Source organism: Vulpes lagopus, chromosome 4 (assembly GCF_018345385.1).
Source record: "Vulpes lagopus strain Blue_001 chromosome 4, ASM1834538v1, whole genome shotgun sequence".
In the NCBI taxonomy this organism is placed as follows: domain Eukaryota; kingdom Metazoa; phylum Chordata; class Mammalia; order Carnivora; family Canidae; genus Vulpes; species Vulpes lagopus.
Window position 1 is genome coordinate 5,061,600 of NC_054827.1, and position 22,856 is coordinate 5,084,455.

At 45.1% G+C, this 22,856-nt stretch overlaps 1 protein-coding gene across 1 annotated transcript in view; it reads left to right on the top strand.

The window, feature by feature from the left end:
* CSMD1 (CUB and Sushi multiple domains 1) overlaps nt 1–22,856 on the top strand; it is a 1,877,909-nt gene that overhangs the window by 1,824,476 nt on the left and 30,577 nt on the right. The window contains exons 55-58 of the mRNA XM_041753151.1: nt 10,732–10,920; nt 13,574–13,747; nt 14,708–14,890; nt 22,609–22,785. Coding sequence (XP_041609085.1) covers nt 10,732–10,920; nt 13,574–13,747; nt 14,708–14,890; nt 22,609–22,785 — 723 coding nt within the window. The remainder of the gene's footprint in view (nt 1–10,731; nt 10,921–13,573; nt 13,748–14,707; nt 14,891–22,608; nt 22,786–22,856) is intronic.

The following is a 22,856-nucleotide window of genomic DNA, read 5'->3' on the forward strand; positions in this document are numbered from 1 at the left end:
TGCTACACCCAGTACAGAGATCAGTAAAGTAATCCCTGCCTTTAAGGAGAGACGGCGAAGAGGACGGGGTGGGAGGAACTAACGAGGTAGGGAGATTGTCCCCCACAGCCGCGGAGACATTGTCCACTTGACGCAGAACACATTCTCATTGGACGAGAGACAGAATGAACTCAAAATCGTGGGCTTTTCATTAACAAACCATTTTTGGGACCTATAGCCCATGTTCCTCTAATTTATACCAAGGAAAAGGAGCACACATTAAGTGCTATCACTTATTAATGGTTTTCAGGGTTTAGGTGCTATGCTAGGTCCTTTAGACGCCTCTGGCACAGCACAGTGCTGGAAAAATGCAGGCTAAAAGCTTAGACCTATATGGCAATTTTTAAAGAAATGCACAAAAAATAAAGGAGAGATTCAACCTCTTCAGTAGTAATTTTGCCTTTTCTTACGTTTTTCCCATTTCTCAAAAAATATGAATCTACTTAATATTTTAGCAGACTTTGTTTTTCAGATCATAGAAAAGCAATGTTTTAGGTTTGTAGAAGAATTGAGCAGAAGAAACAGATTTCCCATGTACCCCCTCCCCACACACAAGCACAGCCTCCCCCACTATTAGCATCCCCACCGGACGGCACATTTGCTACAGTTGGTGAACCCACATGGACACATCGTCATCACTCCGGGCCCAACGTCTACATCAGGGTCACTCTTGGTGTGGTTCATTCTATGGGTTTGGACCAGTTTTCGTAATGACATGTATGAACCCTGAGAGTATCATGCAAAATAGCCTCACTACCCTAAAAATCCCCGTTACTCCATCTGTCTATTTTTCTATCCCCAACCAGCCCCTGGCAACTACTGATCTTTTCTACTGTCTCTATAGTTTGCCTTTTCTAGAAGGTCATATACTTGAAATTATCCTGGATGGAGCCTTTTAAGACTGGCTTCTTTCACTTAGCAATATGCCCTGGAGGCTCCACATATCTTTTTTTTTTTTAATTTTTTTTAATTTTTTATTTATTTATGATAGTCACAGAGAGAGAGAGAGAGGCAGAGACACAGGCGGAGGGAGAAGCAGGCTCCATGCACCGGGAGCCTGATGTGGGATTTGATTCCGGGTCTCCAGGATCGCGCCCTGGGCCAAAGGCAGGCGCCAAACCGCTGCGCCACCGAGGGATCCCCTCCACATATCTTGATGGCTTGGTAGCTCATCTATTTCTTGTGCTGAATGACATTCCACGGTCTGGATGGGCCACCCGTTATTTATCCATCACCTGCTGAAGGGCATCTTCATTTCTTCAAGTTTTGGTAAATAGAGGTTTTTGTGCGGACATGAGTTTCCAGCTCCTTTGGGTAAATACCAAGGAGCATGACTGCTGGATTGTGTGGAAAGAGCGCGTCTAATTTTGTGAGAAATCACCAACCGTCTTCCAAGGTAGCTGCACCATTTTGCACTCCCACCAGCGATGGGTGAGAGTCCCTCTTGCCCTGCATCCTTGCCAGTGCTGGGTGTTGTCAGTGTCCTGGATTTGGGCCGTTGTTGTGGGTGTGCCGTGCCTCTCCTTGTTGTCTCAATTTGCATTTCCCTGATGACATGGGACGTGGGGCACTTCCATGTGCTCATTTGCCAGCAGTGTATCCCCCCTGCTGAGGTGTCTGTTCAGGTCTGCGGTCCAGTCTGTGTTTGGGTTGCTTGCTGTCTTACTGTTGAGTTTTAAGAGTTCTTTGTATATTTTGGATTAACAGCCCTCTGGTAGGTACCTCCTTTGCTAATGTTTTCTCCCACTCCGTGGCTTGTCCTCTCACTCTCTGGGCCCTGCCTTTTACAGGGTAGAACCTTTAAATCTGTGCTCCACTGTCAAGTCTGTTGCTACCAGTACATGTGATGAAGGGGAAGATGGTTGGCAGAGGCAGTCCTGGTGGGATTGAGTGAGAAGAACGTCTCCAAGGTGTCTTTGCTCCCTGCTTCTTCTCCCTATTGCTTTGTTTTCTTCATTTATGATCTAAGAGATATGATCTAGGGCACAGGATTTGCATGTTTATTATAAAACCAGGAGAAGCATGATCTCAAAAAGGACAGGGTCATAAAGGTGGTGAAGCCTTAGGGAAAAAAATGGCATAAAACTCAAAAAGTTGAAGGTAACAAAAATATAGCTACTTTTTAAACAAAATTGCTAGGATTCCTACTGTCTACTGCAATGCAACCCGATTCCCATCTTACGTGTTCCTTGAATAATTCCACATGAGTTTTAGGATGTCGTATCTCATGCAGATGTACTCTTGTGCTTGATTTCTTCTCTCAAGTTCTTGATAATATCTGATTGTCAAATGTCTGATTCAGGTAGGTCAATGAATCGTGGGATTTGGGGTAGTCCTGCAACATTTAGTTCATTCATGATGTGAAAGAGAAACTCCACCCTGAATTTTGGAACTGAACGCCCAATAAATCTGAAGGGAGGCCAGATTACAGAGAGGCTTCTACAGTCTGTCTCCACCCTGGGGCCACCTCGCTATTCTCAGACTCTGCCCTTAACAAGAAGCTCTGCCGAGCCTGCGGCATCCGTGATCAATCAGAAAGCTCCCACCCGGGACACTAGCTCTATAGCCTGCTAACACTGTCTTTGCAAACATGGTTAGAAAGTTAAAGAAGGTATGTTTTCTGTTAGTAGTTACATATTTCTGGAAGAAATATATAATAGATGATGTGCTTGCAGATTTCATGAGAAGGAAGGGAAACAAGTGTCTCACATCTATTTTAAGAATCAGATTATAGGGATCCCTGGGTGGCACAGTGGTGTAGCGCCTGCCTTTGGCCCAGGGCGCGATCCTGGAGACCCGGGATCGAATCCCATGTCGGGCTCCCGGTGCATGGAGCTTGCTTCTCCATCTGCCTATGTCTCTGCCTCTCTCTCTCTCTGTGACTATCATAAATAAATAAAAATTAAAAAAAAAAAAAGAATCAGATTATGCACACCATCCTAGAGGCCCATGATTCTGTATAAAAGCTTTCTCTGACTCTTCATTTCCTTTTTTAAAAGATTTTATTCATTTATTCATGAGAGACACAGAGAGGGAGGTAGAGACCCAGGCAGAGGAAGAAGCAGGCTCCTCGCAGGGAGCCCGATGTGGGACTCGATCCCAGGACCCCGGGGTCATGCCCTGAGCCAAAGGCAGACGCTCAACCACTGAGCCCCCCAGGCATCCCTCTTCATTTCCTAAGTTCCAAAACGTGTCATTAAGCTCAAAGGCTCCATCAGTCCAGTGAGAAAACCAAGTCTGACAAATTTTAGGATAATTCAGTTCATGTTTCCTTTCTTAGTGTAATGATTTTTGTATTACATACAAGCCTTAGCCTTTTTTCCTTTCTTACCCATAGTTTTGTAAGATTGGGTATTTAAATTCAAGAGACATAAAATATATGTTCCAATGTGATTACATACACTGTGATAAAATCAAGAAAATAATGGGGTTACTAACGTTTCTGTTATGGTTAGAGAGGAATAAAAAAAAAGAGGAAACAATGAAAAAATTCCTAAAGGACCACTATGCATATGGTGGCACTTATATGTCTACAAAAATCATACATACTATAATATTATTGTATCATATCATATTGTCTCATATTATCCAAAATTTTAAATGGTACAGTTTTCAAAGTAAGGGAAACATAAGAACCAATTATGTGTTTTTGGCTTTACTGAACACAAGTCTTAGGTGTGTCTATGGATAAAGGGCAGTCAGGAGTAGCTACTGAACGCTGGGGGGAGCCCGGAATTGAATATCAGGCTCTTGCCAAGAGCAGGGAAGAGTTGGGGCGGGCGACTCCCAGAAGCTGCCCTTAGATCCCTACTTGAAGAGTAGTTCCCAGGGGGCAGAAGGGAGTTGAGGTCTACCCTTCGGGTTTTTCAGCATGTGGCACAGTTTTGCTCGGGGCGGGTGCCACGCTGTATGCCCGGTCTCTCCACTCACTCGTCGTGTGTAACCCAATGCAGGGTCTATGGTCAGAGCTCCTTCACATCAGCTTCCTTACGTGCACACCCAAGGAAGCGAACCCTCCTCACATGTTTATGGAGTTCTAGACCATCCAATGCTTGTAAAATTCTTCACAAAGTGCCTGGCACACAGTCCGCAGTCCTCCCCACCACGTCTAATGCCTCCAAAATTTATTGTTTGCTCAGGAAAGTCCTGCAATCAATTACAATCCACTATAATTAATTAGAGTGTTTATCATTTATCAAACCTGTATATCTGAATTGAAGCTAAAGCTTACTTCATCTTTATCAGGTATTGATAAAAATGAAAATGTAACTTTCATATATTTGAAAAACAGTCATAAATTGCTATTGTTCTTTTTTGCTTTTTTTTCCATCAGTAATCCCATTTTAAAAATTTTGATTCAACCATTTAGTAAACACATCCAAAAGTGTTCATTCTATGCAACACACTGAATAGCACATAGTTATCATTGTTCTCTAAACATTGTATAATTCTTTCTGTTGAAAACATTTTATTTTTCTAAATATATATATATATACATATATATTTATTTATTCATTTATTTATTTATTTGAATGAAATAGAGAAAGAAGGAGGGACAGAGAGGGAGAGAGGGAATCCCCAAGCAGACTCCATGTGGAGTGTGGAGCCCAACACGGAGCTGCATCCAGGACCTTGAGATCAAGACCTGAGCTGAAACCAAGAGTCGGACGCTCAACCTACTGAGCAACCCAGGTGCCCCTGTTGAAAACAATTTAAAAACATGCTACATGGAACTCTAACCAATTATGAGAATGTTCAAAAAAATGTAGTGAACTGCTTCTTATTCCTTTTTCCCAGCATCACCGAATTTAAATTGGCTATTCTTAGCTTACAAAGCATCATTTTCTTATTTTCTTGCTCATGGTAGGTTTTTATGAGCTATAAAAGGAAATGGGAGAAGCAGGAGTAAAGACCAAAGAGATATAGAACCACAGGTTTTTCAGAAAAAAAATCAAGAAAATAGGAGACAGGTCTTCTCCCCAAGGCCTCTGTCCTTTCTCCTTTTTTTCCCTCCTTCCTTTGATCCTAGAGCACTGAAACCACAGGACGTGACAGTCAGAGGTCAACAGGGCTACCCTGAGCATCCTTCTGCCTTCCTCAGTAGACCGAATGGAGAGTCCAGACTCATTCCATGTGTTGCATGGACGGTGCTCATTGAGGGAAAGGGGTCTCTTACCTCCAGCCTTGATTCCTCAGTGAGCCCCTAGTGTGAAGGGCAGTCAGGAACTCCTGTGGCCACCATGCTTGTCAGTCCATTCAGAATTTTTATTAGAACAATTTTCTTTAAATCTTAGGAGCTAAACTACACTGAGGAAATTTTGTAGAAGTGAAAGGTCAGGGAAAAAATGATAAGGAATAAGGATTACATAGTTGCCAGTTTGTGTGTGATTTGGTGACTTTAAATAATTCTTAATAAAAATGGAGAAACAGAGTCATAGTTTTACATTCCAATGTTGTGCACCAATTATACATTCAATGCTCGGTGTACCTCCATGTTCCCGAGTGAGGCAGATGCTAGAGCTATAGGGTGATACGTGGCACACGGTCCTTTTTGAAAACTGGATTAAGCTTTGAACATGTTCCCAGTCTACCCTCAGAAGTAAGGCTCCCATGCTCCCCATGCCATTGCTACATAATTTGGGCGTGGTCGCTTTTGTGCGGCTTTAAAACTAAACATCATCCTGAAATAATGACTGTCCCTGACACATTTGAAGCTCAGGTCTGACTTGTTTGGGTAATTCACCGAGTCAACTGCTACTTAAAGTTTACATGTAAGGGATTATAACTTGTAAAAACCCTCCATTTAAAAAAATATTTAAAAATCACTTTTCTTTTTTTTTTATAAATTTATTTTTTTTTGGTGTTCAATTTGCCAACATACAGAATAACACCCAGTGCTCATCCCATCAAGTGCCCCCCTCAGTGCCCATCACCCAGTCACCCCCACCTCCCACCCACCTCCCCTTCCACCACCCCTAGTTCGTTTCCCAGAGTTAGGAGTCTCCCATGTTCTGTCTCCCTTTCTGATATTTCCCACCCATTTTTTCTCCTTTCCCCTTTATTCCCTTTCACCATTTCTTATATTCCCCAAATGAATGAGACCATATAATGTGTGTCCTTCTCCGATTGACTTACTTCACTCAGCGTAATACCCTCCAGTTCCATCCACGTTGAAGCAAATGGTGGGTATTTGTCGTTTCTAATGGCTGAGGAATAGTTCATTGTATACAGAGAACACAGCTTCTTTATAGCCAAACTGTGGAAGGAGCCTTGGTGTCCACCGAAAGATGAATGGATAAAAATTGCTTTTCAACGTATTTTTAAACCTGGATGTGAGAACTTGATGTCGTGGTGAAGTATAAAGTACTGGATCAAAGACAGTCGTAAATGTGTAGGAGTTTAAAACCAGTTGCAGCAGAGATGATTGAACTGTTTATTGTCAAACCCATAACCTTCGAGTATTGTGGCTTTCACGTAGGATTCTAAGTTCCACCTCCTAGGCCCAACGCTGCCGCCAAGCGCCTCTGCGTTAACCCCTGTGACTCCCACCGTGGTCTTTTGTCCCGCACCAGTGAAGTCCTAATAACACTGATCAGTAAATCACTGATCTCACCTGCATAGGCTTCTTCCAATGGAACTTTCCATCCGTCATCCCATCCCGTCCTCACCCACGTGCACCCTGTCCCACCCTCCCCGCTTTCCCTTAAAGCTCTGTCACGTTGAGAAGACAGTCATGGATGTGTGTCCGACCATTGAGGGACATCTGACCTGAGAAAAAGTCAGAAACAGGGAAAGACGGCCTCTTGGCATGCTCCCAGATGCGTGGACCACCTCTCATGCCCAGAATGTCACCCACGGCCATCTGAAAACCTGTGGGTTTGGTATTTTTCTTAAATGTTCATATACATCTGTTATTATATGATTATAATATATTCAGTCTTTTTTTTTGGTCATTACATGGACTTTATTTGCGCAAAAACAGGAGTCACCTGCTTCTATTGACTCATTGTACTTCTACTACTCTTACTGAATTCCAGCTTTTCAAATTGTGACATAACAGCGTAGTCTTAGCTAGTTTAACAGTTTAAAAACTGTAGTTTTACAGTTTAAACACTTTCTATTTAGTTTTCATTTTGGTGTAAGAATTATAATGAAACTTAAAAAATTATCTTCCACAAACTGAAGCTGTCAGCTGAGAAATCAGGACTAGTCATTTATACTTTTTTTTCAAAAACCAAACTTTGGGAGGAGACGGATGTTTCCTCCACCGTGGCCTTCACGGTGAGGATGGTTTCATGGATGTGCACTTGTCCCCAGATCATACAGTTGTACGCGGCAGGTACGGGCAGCTTCTCACACGTCAGCCATCCTTCTGTAAAGTGGTTGAAGAGAAAAAGCACTAGACTTGTAGGAAATGGTGCTGACGTCGAAGATTGAAAGGCACTTTGGAATCTGTTCTGGATTCCCTGTTTCCAACCGGACTCCGGAGAGACACATTAGAGGGCATCCCAGAGACCTGCCAAGGTCAACCTTTTTATTGATGATGAGTGAAGCCATTTTAATAAGTGAGTGAACGTTGTAGAAAGTATGGAAGGAGAGGTTGTATGTTGGGCTTAAGAATTCACCATGAAGATTGTTTCCGAGGACCAGGGATAGAGCTCAGAGCTGCTTTAGTCAGTTAAGAAGCAATTGAGATTTTCACAGATCATCCTGGTCAAGCATAAGGATGGGACCAAACCCACAAAAGGCCTCGGAAAGCGCTGTAGGATCGACCCTGTCTGCATGGCCCACGCTGTCTACTCTGCGGACGGCCATGGCGAGCTCTCCAAATTCTGTTACCACCTTTCACTTTATGTTTCTGCAACCTTGGAGCAACGCGTGGTCTGGTTCCCCCTTTTGAACAGCTTGGGAGAGGACCTGGGATTGAAGGCTGTCCTATCCCCTTGTCATCACTGAGACCTTCCTTGGGAACATGAACACCCGGTTATTGCCTGGGTCATGCACAGGTTTGAGGACCTGGGGCAGGTGTTGATTCCAGGACCTGATAAGGAAACCAGTGTCTGGACGGTTGACGACACTGGTGTCCAAGGAGACGCTGCAGCTGGCCTGGGCGGAAGGGCACCCAGAGCTGGGGGCGTCACAGAGCCCTGCAGTCTGTGGCATCCAGGGGAGAGCGAGTCACCCAGATGCTGAGCGTAGAGTAAATCCTATCCGACAATCAGCTCATCAGGCCTCCGAGTCCGGGTGTGTCACCGCATGCTCTGAGGGGCAGCACCGGGGGAGTGTGTCGGCCTGCAGCTGTGTCACCGTGAGCCAGTAGCACGGGACTGAAAAAAACACACGAGCACGTTTAGGGCAATATTGGGTGAAAAGGGACTGTTCGTATTCGCAGAAGTCAAGAAGGGAATACAGTCGTAAAGGCTGAGACGGAGGACGCCCGGGCTGTCCTGGCTGTACATCAGCTGGGGCCTCAGGTGCGATCCCCAGGAGTAAGGCCGCGGTGGGTGGGTGCAGGTGGCCGGGTCCTGCACCAGCGAGGCTCCCTATGGAGACGTCTGCCCGCCCGCCCCCGGGTGCCTAGCAGGTGCCGCCCGGGCCTCTGCTGGACCAAGTTGTTGCTGCCCCAGCAGAGAGCGTAGTGGGCTCTCCTAGCGGAGCCTCCAAATATCAAGGAAGGAATGCAGGAAGCTGCATCCGGCTCCGGCGGCTCAGGGCTGATGCGACAGGACAAGACCGGAAAGGCACTGGGTGTTATGCTATATGTTGGCAAATCGAACTCCAATAAAAAATAAATTTAAAAAAAAAGACTGGAAAGGCAAAAAGATAACGGGCAGACTTGGGGTGCGTGTCGGCGTAACTCTTCCCACATAAGGAGCAATTCTGTTTTCCCCGTTGAGGCTCACGGACTGTTCATCATTGTCACGCATTTGTACTAACTTAAGGGTGCTGGACCACGAAGGGGTGGGGCCGTGCCTGGGACCCAGCGCGACTGTCCTCTCCAGGTGATTCCATGCAACCTGAAACCCCAGGGCGCTGCCGGTGATCCCAGGGCCTTCGTGTCTCCAACGCCGGGCAGGGGGGCCCCTGGAGGTCACAGCCTGGTATTTCGGAGCAGGTGGCACGGACTGAGGTGTCCCAAAGTCTCCTCCTCCTCCTCGGGCGGACTGCGGCCTCACCTCCCCGGCCTGCAGACACGGGCGCAGCTGGATCTCACACCTCCTGCAGCCCTCACTCCCTGCCTCTAGAGCCTCCCTCTTTTTTGTGTCCTCGCCCCGGCTGGATCCTTCTTCCCAGCTCCTAAGCCGAGATGGCCCTGGCCTCATCCGCCTCCTGTCTCCCAGCCCACCCCACCGGCCGGTAGGAAGGCGAGTGGGGCCAACCCCGCAAGGACGGGGAGGAGGCCAGAGCTCGGCTGCAGCGCTGACATGAGCTACATGGGGCATTGTGGAGCCCTGTCCCTGCGGAGGGGCTCGGGGCCTGGTCCCCCCACCCCGGCCGGCTGCCTGAGCCGCCCCTACCCTCACGGGACAAGACCGATGCTGTGCCGGGGACCGAGTCCTGAGGGCACGTAGACACACGCAGACACGCGACCCTCAGGGACTCGCACTCCGAATGCAGGATGCACCTGTGCAGCTGTCTTCCGCCGGGTCGCACAGGTGGTTCATCCGCCAAGTTGTGCGATGTCCTCAAGGCGGGCGGTTCTTGCTGCTGCTCAGGGCTCGGCTGTAGTTTTACTGTGGGTGGGACGCGTCCCGAGCCTCACGGTGACCTGCCTGGGCTCCGGAAACACTTTTATTGTTGGCTCAAAAGAACTTGTGTCTTCCTTCTGTAAGCTCAGGGTTGCCCTGAGAAGCACAGAACAGGATTTTCCAGCACTGAAGGGATTCCCGTATCCTCTGTTGCACCCCACCCCTTCCCCACAGTCCGAGGAGGGAGGAGGTCGCGCTCTCGGAGGGGGGGACCGAGCTGAACCAGCTGAGCGGCCCCCCGTGAGCCAGAAATATCTGGAGAGTCGCTGCTTTGCCCGCAGCTCACCATGCACGGGTGCCCGGGTGCATCAGGTCTCTTTCCTCTCCTGGTGCCTGCAGAAGCACCGTGCTGCACCCCCCGCACCCCCAGAGCACCCTGAGCGCAGCCGCGTCCCTGCGGGCTGGTGCTGCCAAGGAAGCCGGCATCAGAGGCTGCCTTCAGTTACATTTCTATCAAGTGTTGATGGGACAGTTGGCATTTTTATTTGCACGGGGCGGACAGCAGACGCGGCTTCGGGCCCATCCTGGGGCCTTAATTAGTGCACGTGGGTGGGGGCGGGCTCTCTACTGTGCCACGGGCGGTGGAAATACTGCAGCCCGGTAAAAATACCCAAATGCACCCGACGTCGGCGGGTTCTGTCTTAACGTTTCCACCACACAAACCTAACCAAGAAAACCGTCTTTGTCCGCTGCATGGAGGTCGGTTATTAGGAAACGAAGGAAGTTAGCGTCAGGCCGTCAGGCTCGCGCAGCAGCAGGTGCACTGCCTGGCAGTGTTGGCAGCGCGGCCACGACACAGTAAGCGGAAGGCGTCGGGGGAGCACAGGCTCGTGGGGCCGCCGCGGCCACGTCCTCATCTCACGCACTTTCCGGCTGGACACGGAGCGGGCCCTCCTGTTTATGACTGTGTCTAAACGATGCTACGTTCTTTTCCCTCCCCTAGTGGTGAACTGCTCGGATCCAGGCTTTGTGGAAAACGCCATTCGTCACGGGCAACAGAATTTCCCCGAGAGTTTTGAATATGGGACGAGCGTCATGTATCATTGCAAGAAGGGGTTTTACTTGCTGGGATCGTCCGCCCTAACCTGCATGGCCAACGGCCTATGGGACCGCTCTCTGCCCAAGTGTTTGGGTAAGTGAGGGCTACTTCGGCCTCTTGGCCGCAGAGCCCGTAACACCAGCAACAGAACAACCACCGCAGAGTTCAAGTCCCTACAAATCGTGTAGGTTACACGGTATCTTTACCGGCCGGTCCGGAATCACAAAACGGAACTCCGACCGGGTTAGGGGTCGGGAGGGGAGAGGGGACACGGCTGCTCTCAGGCCTGCGTTGGAGACATACAGACCCCGTGTGCCGGGCGGCGCGTGCACCCCTGTGTTGGCCTCTGCTAGGTGCTGTTGCTCACCTTTTCCCCCAACCCAGCAGCCACGCGTCCCCTGCACACCCCAGACACGGGGCCCGGGAACTCCACGCCCGGCATCCCCCCCTTCGCTGCGACTGCCCTCAGACTCAGAAGTACCAGCCAAGGGCTGCGCTGTGGGGACCCTCTCTGATGGCCATGCATCTGGGGCTGGGGGTGGTGTCCCCCAAGGGGCCTCATGAGTAGGGACGCCTCACGAGCTGCCTTGGTCCCCAGAATCCATATGATACTAACGATAGTATCTCGAGAGCATTTTCCTCCCGACTCATATGGTTCTATGACACGAGGGCAGATTGGCCTGGAGAGTCGGGTCCTATTCTGGGCACGACGGCCGCCCCTCAAAGCACGATCCGTATTGCAGACCAGGCAGATGAGCAAAAACACACGTCTCCCCAAATAGCCATGGTGCAAAACGATACGGTCCCTTAGCTCAAAGACCTCACCCTGTTACCACAGCCTGACCCCCCAGGGAAAGTGGCGACTCTCCTCGGCCTCTTCAAAGTCACTCAGAAGCAAAACAGTCCTTAAAACCCACACGTCACTGTCTTTGCTTTCCTTCCGTGTGCGTGAAGAATGTGGGAGGTGACAGTGACACTTTAAATTGAATTTACTGAAACAGAAGTGATCATCTGTCTTACATCTTAACAATTATGGCGTTTCTGTTGCATTTTCAGGATAAATTAGTCCCGGAGGATTTTTTTTTCCCTGTGATTCAGGGGCCCTTGTAACTCCTCCCAATCGAGATGGAAACTTGTCTCAAATTATAATCCTAACAATGTAATTAATTTCTGTGGAGAAAGAGTGACTTCTCTCAAAAACAAAGGCACGGCCTCATGCGCCCCCAAAGTGCATCTGTGGATGTATTAGAATCTTCATCAAATTTTATCTGCTTTCTGGTTTTCTAGGCCTTCACACATGGGGATTTTTCAGAGAAATTAGTTTTTCTCTCTTTGTCTCCCCAAACATTTCCTTTGCGGATTCCCTGGCCGATGGGAGACTTCCATTAGTTTTGGTAATGATGCCAGCGAGCTCCGGATCCCCAGGAACCAGGTCGTAAGAGGCTCCCGCTCTCCCAGGGGCCCAGTTCCACCACTTGTTGTCCTTAACAGTTGGAATTACCCCGCGGCTGCAAAGGCGGGTCCTCGGGGAGCCGTTGGCTCGTCCCCGCTCTCAGCAGCCAGGCTTCATCTCTGGTTTTGCTGTTAGGGTCTCACTGATTTTTTTTGTTTTCTCTTTCCCTCTGAGTTTCACCTGGAACTGATGATGACCAACCATTTACTGGTCTGGCTCTAATTAGCTTCCTTTTAGGACTCTGTGTAGATAAAATCTTGCTCACCAAGGAACGCATGCCAGTGGGAGACGGGATTAATATAAGGGCTGACGCGGCTCACGGGGATGCTCAGTGACTTTCCACCTTAAACCTACCTCCCTGGATGAGATTGCTTTGGGGTTGCCTGGGATCTAACGGACACCCTAGGCTGTTAAATCAGTGGCCTTTGAATAATTTGTCGGTAGCCTGAGTGCAGTCAGCTCTTTGCATGTAGCCCAAGATTCGTCCATTGTTAACTCTAATTGGAGACATTACGGAAAAGGAGGGATGAATCTTCACCAGTCTACACTAATCTGGATCCCAGAATTGTCCTTTTTGAAAGATAATTTAGGAATAGATTATAGGCCTGGTTTGGCAAAATTCTAAAGAAATGAATGGGAATGCTGAGATTATTTTATGATTACTTGAAGAAAATTAACCACTAATTTATCATTATCATTATTGTTATTATCGTTACTTAAACATATTACACTGTCACCTGTTCAAGGAAAAATTGTTGGGAGGGTCATCGTAGATCCATGAGCTGGAAGAATAAGCAGATATGAGAGAGTTTTGACCCACGCAAGTATATGATTGTCATTTTAACAATAGTTTAATGAATCTGTGTAATCTCTGACTTTTTGTTGTATACTACTACTTTTTTAGACTTCAGTTAAGGACAGATGGGGGAAACGTAGATAGAGTGACTTTCTCTTTGTTTTTTTTTGTTTTGTTTTGTTTTTTCTTTCTTTTTTTCTTTTTCTTTTGTGACTTTCTCTTTGAAAGCCTAGCTGGAAATAACAGAAACACCTCAAGAGAGAACAAAACCGAGACAAACTTCCCTGACAGATCAATTTCTTGTCCTCGGTACCGTATGAATATTTGAGGTGGGGGGAATGTCACCTGGAAAGTGGCATCTGTTATTTGTAGGGTGCTGCGATAATCTGCCTGTGCCTTTAGCGGCTTCTCGGCAGCAGGGGTGTCCGTGTGGAGACCTACCAAGCTAAAGCATTTCACAGGCCTGATGCGCCCATTCACGCTACCTTTTCCCTCAGCCATATCGTGTGGCCACCCGGGGGTTCCTGCCAATGCCGTCCTGACGGGAGAGCTGTTTACGTATGGGGCCGTCGTTCACTACGCCTGCAAAGGGAGCCGGGACCTTGTCGGCAACAGCACTAGAGTCTGTCAAGAGGATAGTCACTGGAGTGGGACGCTGCCCCACTGTACAGGTGAGGAACCACGCACTGGCTGGACCCCTGGGGCGTGGGGAGTGGCACCACCCGCCGTTCCCCGGCCTGACTCCATGTCCTGCCACAGAGGCCGGGGTTCCATGTGGTCGCCCTCGTCTTCATCAGTCCCCTCGAGGCCCAGTCACTTCACATCCCCGCTGTGGGAGACGTGGGAGTTCCTAATCGCCCTGTCCAGGAGGCCTGCCTACCCTCACTCCGTCTGTCCCCTTTCCTTCTTGATTCCTCGTCTGTGCTTCCTCTCGATTCTTCTGCCTCACTCCTGTCTCTAACTGGCAATTACATTTACACCCTTCGAAAAAAATGAAAAATCTTCATTCTTTCACAGATAGTTCTTAAATAAACAAACCTCAGTGAGTCAGCAACTCTGGACACAGTTGAGAAGAATCAGACCTCTCCCTTGACCCCATCCATACTGACACATCCAATGGACAAACCCTGTCTTCATTATTCCCATAGTTTTATTTCTTCTAGAGAACACCAACTTTTGTCATAGGCATATTTTGATAAGCTAGTTTGTGTTTAGTTGTAGAGAAACACTTTCTTCACGTTTTTCACCTTTGTGCTCTGATAGAGTCTTTCTCGTGAGATTTCCAGAATGCGGTATGACTGGAACATATTTAAATGACTTTTCATGTCATTCCTCGGTGGCTTAGTTGGTCTAGAGGCTGACTCTTGGTTTCCCTTCAGGTCGTGATCTCGTGGCTCTTGGGGTTGAATCCCACCAGGGGCCTCACATGGGGCTCTGCACTCAGTGGGGAGTCTGCTTGAGGATTCTCTCCCTCTGTACCCCCCCCCCGCTCACATGCTCATGCATTCTCTCTCCAATAAATAAATCCTAATAAATAAATAAATAACTTTTCGTTCTCTTTAAATATAAGAGCTCTGTTATAAAGAAGTCTAACAACACTGCGTTTTGCCATCTGTGTTTGTGTTCCATAGGAAATGATCCTGGATTTTGTGGCGATCCTGGGACCCCAGCGCATGGGTCCCGGCTTGGAGATGAACTCAAGACCAAGAGCCTTCTGCGCTTCTCCTGTGAAATGGGTTACCAGCTGAGGGGCTCTCCTGAGCGTACATGTTTGCTCAATGGCTCGTGGTCAGGATTGCAGCCAGTGTGTGAAGGTGAGTACGTTCAAGCCATAAAGTCAACCTTTACACTTGGAACCATGTATTTCATTATAAAATGACTGGTACCATTCCACAGAAATCCTAGAGACTGAACCTTTGTATCATTAATCTCCTTTCCCCCAGAATGTATAAGAGAATCATTACAACTCATGACTGGGTACATGGAGATTTCCTGACTATTCAAAAGATTATCTAACATGGACCCTTACCTTTTGAATGTTTATAATCTAGAAGAGTTTCTGATCTTCTAATAATAATCTCTGTGATTTGGTGGTGTTTTGTGGTTGCTGGTAATGAATAAATGAGAACAGGGAACAGTGCACAGAAGCGATGTCAGTCACTGATGGGAACTTTTGCAGGCTTCACTTCACATGTTATTTCCAGTCTGTTGGTGGCCCTTGCCAAAAACACTGCATTACTAAAGAACCTAGGATGATTCTCTGTATAATACTTTGGGGTGAATATATTTTATTTTAGTATTTGAGAGGCCTAAGAGGGCATGGTGGGATACCTCAGTAATAACAATAAAAAGTCATGAATAGTTTACCGTGTCATATATCGGCAGTGCTTGCCTTAAGCAAAGGTATGATGTGATATCATGAATTTGTTTAGAGTCCACAAAGTAACTGATTTAGAATTCAGACAGATAAGACTTAAATGTTAGAAATATTTAGCATATAAATTCTGAATACTTAATGTTCGAGTCCAAAATGGTCGCACAAAACAAATATCACCTCTGAAACACTTTCTATATAAGTAAGTTGATCAACTTGAATAAGCTCACACAATATCAGGACCAGAAATATAAATCAAGTTTTCTTAATCTTCACTTTCTCTACTCTACTGTGCCACCTCAACCTGCACCTGCCCACCTCTCATTTTATTGTATGTATTATATAGAACAATAGAAAATTGTGTGTAATCTATATTTTATGCAATCAAACTATATAATCCGTGATCTCATAAAATCATGTATAAATAATACAATCATATATATGAAAATATATGTACATATCTTATGTATGTGCATGTGTACGTGTGTGTGTGTGTACTCTCTTCCGAATGAAAGATTATCTTGGAGATATCTGCACCTAGATAAGAGACATACGCATATATAATAATCTAAGGTAATTTTTGACGCTGAGTCACCTCCTGACAATTGAGTTAGTGTAAATCTCTAGATTAGGCCCTAAAGAAGTTGACTTAAATCAGACATGACTGAGCAGTACTGGAAGGATTCCACCTGCCACCGTGAATTGCAGAGCAATACCTTTTTATTGACTGAAGTATGTGACCCTAATTAGTAGACTTTAGCTTACTCAGACACAATTTTCTCATTTTTTCTCTCCTTTTGTAGAGTTTGAATATTAAAATTTGCATGATAGCATCTTTTTCTCACCAAAACCAGAGTGTATTCTATTCTATGATATGGTATCTAAAAGTTACACATGACTTTTGTAACCTATATTTTCATCCCATCTAACTTTTTCCCCCTGTACTACATCTGGGAATTGTTGGTTCAGAATTTATTTAAATATTAAATATTATGAAAATTAAATGAGAACTCCACTTCATTCCATGACATGTTGAATGACAGTAGTCTAGCATCTTACTGAGGACAACTATAAAAAGACAAGATATATGAGACAATTATTCTGTTAAACAACAGAGAATGCATGCCTATGTTCCATGGGAGGAAAAAAATGAGGGAAGTGAGCCTATCACCCTCCCCATTGTTCTGTATATTTTTCTTCCTGTGCAGTTGGAAAGTAGAACCCAGGTGGTATGGTGGCTTAGAGAGGTGATGCAGTAGAAATTATTCTAGGCCACTAAAATAGAACCTGCAGGGTAAGTAATCTGAGAAGGACCAGCTGAGGATGTGACAGCCCCATAAGTTCGGTGGGCATTCACTGGCTGAGGGCCAGGTGGACAAGCATGGGTGAGACCCAGTGACGCAATGACATTTGCGGCAGAGTCGAGAGTGGACTTGTGATATTAGAGTCATACCCCTACTGAGACACACTGGCCATCTGGCCGGTCAGAGCTCTCAATGTATACTTAGGACATTTCACAGATGCCCAGAAAACTCCATGCATTATTAATTTGTACCACTCCCTAAAATAAGTGGAATATGATAGAACTAAGAGCAAAGGCATGTTAGGACTAAGTCTGAATAGGTCTCCTCTAATAGAGATTAAAACTAATGGGAGGACCCAAAAGATCTAAAACTAATTTAAAAGTCGACCAGAACAAACCCCAGCACCTTTTGAAAGGATGAGAGAATCCATGCAACATTTTGTTCACAATGTCCAGCATACAATAAAAAGTTACTACATATGCATAACTCAGAACAATATGACCCCATAGTCAAACAAACAAAAAAAAAACACACCAAAACAACAGAAATAGAATCTGATCTTGAGGTAACCCAGATGTTGAAAATAATGCACAAGGACTTGAAGCAACTATTTAAAATATCCTCACAGACTTAAAGTGAGTTAGAGTCATATACAGGGAATCAGCAGAGAAATAAAAATAGTAAAAACAGGGACACTTGGGTGACTCAGTGGTTGAGCATCTGCCTTCTGCTCAAGGTGTGACCCCGGGATCCTAGGATCAAGTCCCACATTGGGCTCCCTGCAGGGAGCATGCTTCTCTCTCTGCCTGTGTGTGTGTCTCTCTCTCTCCGTGTCTCTTGTGAATAAATAAAAATAAAATAAAATAAATTTTAAAGAATAAAAACACAATGAGAGAAACTCTAGAATTGGAAAATGTACCATCTGATATAAAAACTTTTTAAAATACGCCTAGAAAATTAAAAATGACAGAAGCATCAGTTAACATGAAGACAGATCAATCAAAATTATCCAATTTGAAAGCAGAAAGGAAGAAGAGAAAAGAAAAGCAGCCCAATAATTATGGGATAATATCAAGTGGTTTACTATACATGTAATTGGAGTTCCAGAAGAAAAAGAACAGAGAAAGAATGGGGCAGAGAAATGGTCACAAAATTATTGGTCAAAAGTCAACCAAATTGGGGTGCCAGGGTGGCTCAGTCCATTAAGTGTCTTCTGACTCTTGATTTCAGCTCAGATCATGATCTCAGGGTGTGAGATTGAGCCCCGCATTGGGCTCTATGCTGCGAACCTGCTTAGGATTCTCTCTCTCCCTCTCCCTCAACCCCTTCTCACTGCCCCCCCCTCAAAAAAAAAGTTAACCAAATTTGTTGGGACACTATAGTTACCCAAAGTAAGACAAATCTCACTTAGATGCACTCATATTCTACTTAGAATGCTCATTCACTTGGGACTGTACATTCCTTATCAGCTTATTTATATAAAAAGCACTTTGCACATTTAAAAGGTGAAAAAAATTAAAACATCTGAGAATGGGAGTGATGCTTTTCCATAGAAATCTCACTTAGGGGGATCCCTGGGTGGCGCAGCGGTTTGGCGCCTGCCTTTGGCCCAGGGTGCGATCCTGGAGACCCGGGATCGAATCCCACGTCGGGCTCCCGGTGCATGGAGCCTGCTTCTCTCTCTGCCTGTGTCTCTGCATCTCTCTCTCTCTCTGTGTGACTATCATAAATAAAAAAGAAAAGAAATCTCACTTAGGTGCTGTGATATAACACCACAAGTTCTATTTCAGCAAAACATTAATGAATTCATTTATTTCATTGGGAGAGCTTAATTGGATTTCACTTCGTCATATACCTAACTCAGACTATGCAAGGGTCTTTAGAATAGCATTTGGTTTATCTAAAGTGAGACATTCAAGTGTTCCTTATAAAATCCTTAGAAACTTGATTATTAAAATCTGTGTACAGATAGAGTTGAAATGGTTCAATATGGCAAGTATTTCTCAAATATATTATTCCCCACAAAACTGACTACTTCCAAGCCTACATTGTACAGAAATCATGGGAAGTTGAGTCAGTAATAGTATAATTTTTTAAAGATTTTTTTATGTACTTATTTGACAGAGAGGGAGAGACAGAGACACAGACAGAGAGAATGAGCATGAGAGCAGCAGGTCGAGGGCGAGGGGGAAACGGCTCCCCAGTGAGCAGGGAACCTGATACGGGGCTCGGTCCCAGGATCCGCGGATAGTGACTGGAGCTGTAGGCAGACGCTTCACTGCCTGAGCCACCCAGTAGTAGTACAATGTACTCACTGTAACAACAAAGGAAAGGAAGGAATATGTGCCTAATCTTATATCCCGTAACACACATCTTCAAAATTTTTTGGACAATCTAGCTTTCTATTTTTTTCTCACTTGTCATCATAGGTCCAGATCTTTGGGGCACATGTTATTCTCTATAGAAAAGGGGGTTACCATGACTTTTGCATTTCCACTGATGTCAGCCATGACTGTGTATTCAGTCAACCGAGAGCATCTCCCTCCTCATGAATCTCCTTTCCTGAATCTATCAAAAGCATTAGAGCCTCATGGCACATTCGAGTAAGTGGTAAAAAGAAAGAAGAGTTCATAAAATACAAAATAAAAATATTTTAACAACTCTTAAACATCAAGGAATTCATCTTTCTAATATATTTCCATGATTTCAGATCATGCTCTCTTTGTTAGCAATCTGGTCTTTTAATCATAAACCCATTGACTGCAATTTTAAATGGGTGTATCTCAGGAAATTGCAGAACTATAACTACATCATCAGTTTTAGTTGTCTGAGGCAACTCTTAATCCTCTTCCCATGAGATTATGGTAAAGCCTATCTTTTATCCATGTGGTAGATGTGTGATGACAGTGATTATAACGAAAATGACAATGCATGAGCTACCATGTATACCTTCACTACTGCTAAGAAGCCAGACTGCGTTCTCAGAATTTCGCACACAGTATGTTACTCTTGCAACAACCAAGAGCAATTGCCCTTATTATACCCAGTTTACAGTGAAGACACTACATGTCAAGAACTGGATGTGATCATTCACATTACTTAGGTCTGTGTGAGCAAAGATTCCAACCCAAAACCATTGGACTCAGTTTAACAGCCATGATCCTAATGCAGCATGCTACATGAACAGCGTTGGTATCTGTAGACAATAAAGTGTATGTGGCATAAGTATAATGCTCTTTTATTATAAATCAAGTAAAGGAAAATGATCTTTTACTGAAAGGAGTCACATGAACCAAATGTACTTGAAAAGAAGTATTTGAAAAGTTTTAACTTTTAACTTATAAAAAAAAATTTTGTTTTCCTTCTGCTGACTATGAATGTAAGCTCAGGATATAGGCTGTCCTCCTATATCTCCTCCTATATCATGGTGGCTTTAATGTGAACACAAACATATTGAGGCTAATTTCTAGTCTTCATTTTCATGGGCGTAACCATCAGTCAAAGTGTCCCTCTCAGAAAGAAAAATAAAGTGAACCATGAATTTGATTTTGTAGAATACGGTATTTGAGGGACTTTTAAACACTAGGATGGCATGATCATGATGGGCATTCACTTACTGACAGCATATCTGTCTATAAATTCAGTTGAACATGTTCACCAATATCTCATCTCACTTTAGCATTATCCTTCACAGGTGACTTTTTGAAAATTGCTACACAGATTTTAATAGCAGTTATGATTAGAATAAAATTTAAGAATAGGGCTGTCAGGATCCCTGGGTGGCTCAGCAGTTTAGTGGCTGCCTTCGGCCTAGGGCATGATCCTGGGGTCCCCGGATCGAGTCCCACATCAGGTTCTTTGCATGGAACCTGCTACTTTCTCTATGTCTATGCCTCTCTCTCTTCGTGGCTCTCATGAAAAAATAAAGTCCTAAAAAAAAAAAAAACTTAAAAAAAAGAGCAGAGCTGTCTTGTTGGTTTACTCGACTATGAATTAGATCAACACAATTGTCTTCTCCATCAGGCTTTCAATTAGTACATCTACACAATAACTGTCATGTCCTAAATGATGAATCTGTTTGTTGAATGGAAGAGTAATTGTCTTGAAGAGTCCAACCTCTTGTTTTTTCACAGTATGATATTTTAATTGATAAGATAGCCATCACAGAGCTTTTGAGTTTTTTATAATATTAAGTATCACCTGATTCACTATTGGTCAATAGATTTCATCTCAAATGACAACCAGGAAACTGCTGAAAGATCTGTGCAAGGATGCAAGGAAGGGTTGTAAGTTCACACAAGCTCCATCAGGAAAAGGGGTGGTGACTGAGTGGTTACGTCTGTCCTGGGCACAGGTGGAGAAGCACCAGCACACATGCTTTGTGTGTGTCAGGCAGGGCCACGGCATTTTTACATGCGATACAATAGGCAGTTCACCAAGTGTCCGTAATAATGTCCTTTCTAAGGTATGCACATTTTGCAGTGTGTTTTCTTCAGTATTTTTAAGAAGAGTCTTTGTTCCCAAGGCTAGATTTGAAAGTGGATGGCACATATAGTGGTCATTCTCAGCAACAGTCCCAGGATGCATCCCTGTTGTTAAAACCCAGCCAAAGGCCATATTTGGTCCCTGTCTGCCCACGGCACATTGTGTGGGAGGGCTAGCGAGAGAAATACTAACATTCTGTGGCAAATAGACTCAAGTATAAAAGGCAAGGGAAAAAAACACAGAACCTAATTCTGCGTTAGAATCATCCCCTGGAAACACACCCAGCAGCTGCTCGTTGTGCTTTGTTGCCTGAGGAACGTGCGAGGGGCCGTGTGGAGTGCAGACCTGTAACCTTGCCCGTCGGGAGCTGGCATCTCACTGCCTCTACGGGCATTGCGTTCATCCAGAGAGAAGCAGAGAGAGCAGCCACGCCAATGCCAAGTGACACGCTGCTGTTAGATGCAGTGACACTGAGACCATTGTACCAGGCAGTTTGAGCATAGTCGTTCATAGTCCTCAGGCATCCCTTGGGGTCCAAAATGAACTATCCTGGGGATGTGAAGTATGACCTGATTTGTCCAGAATTAAAAAAAAAAATCAGCTGTTACATGAAAGGAGGCTCTTCTGAGTTGCTAATATAGATCCTTTAAAAAAAATCTTTTTTTTTTTGTATTATGTTTATAATGAGATGGAGAATCTCCAAGTAGCAAGGCTTTGAGTTTTCAATGTTTTAACTCATCTTTTTTTTTAAAAGATTTTATTTATTTATTCATGAGAGACGCAGAGAGAGGCAGAGACACAGGCAGAGGGAGAACCAGGCTCCCTGCAGGGAGTCTGACATGGGACTCGATCCCAGGACCCCAGATGGTGTCCCAAGCCGAAGGCAGATGCTCAACCACAGAGCCACCCAGGGGTCCTGCTTTAACTCATATTTTAACTTGTTTTGAAGTAGAGTACTTTAGGAAGAATAATATAAAAACATAGTTTTCACATTTGTTAAGTCATTGATAAAATTACAGTATAAATCATAAAGTAAAATATGTATTAGACATCGTCCATAGTAATAGATCCTATTTGTACAAAAAAATAAATACATCATCTATTACACTGCTGACCTTTGGGCTCGTGCATTAATCATTCTGGTAGGGATGCTGGGGGCGCTCAGTGGTTGAGCGTCTGCCTTCAGCTCAGGGCATGACCCCGGGGTCCCAGGATCAAGTCCCACATTGGGCTCCCTGCATGGAGCCTGCTTCTCCCTCTGCCTATGTCTCTGTCTCTCTCTCTGGGTCTCATTAATAAATAAATAAAATCTTAAAAATGCATCATTCTGGTAGCAGCTCACTCTGCTGTGTGTCGCTGTCCCTCTTAGCTGTGTCCTGTGGGAATCCTGGCACACCCACCAATGGCATGATTGTCAGCAGCGATGGCATCCTGTTCTCCAGCTCGGTCATCTACGCCTGTTGGGAAGGCTACAAGACGTCCGGGCTAATGACGCGTCACTGCACGGCCAACGGGACCTGGACGGGCACAGCCCCAGACTGTACAGGTCAGCAGTGGCTGTCATGTGTGCTCGAGGCCACAACCACCATATCTGCTCGAATAAGAAAAATTCCCTTG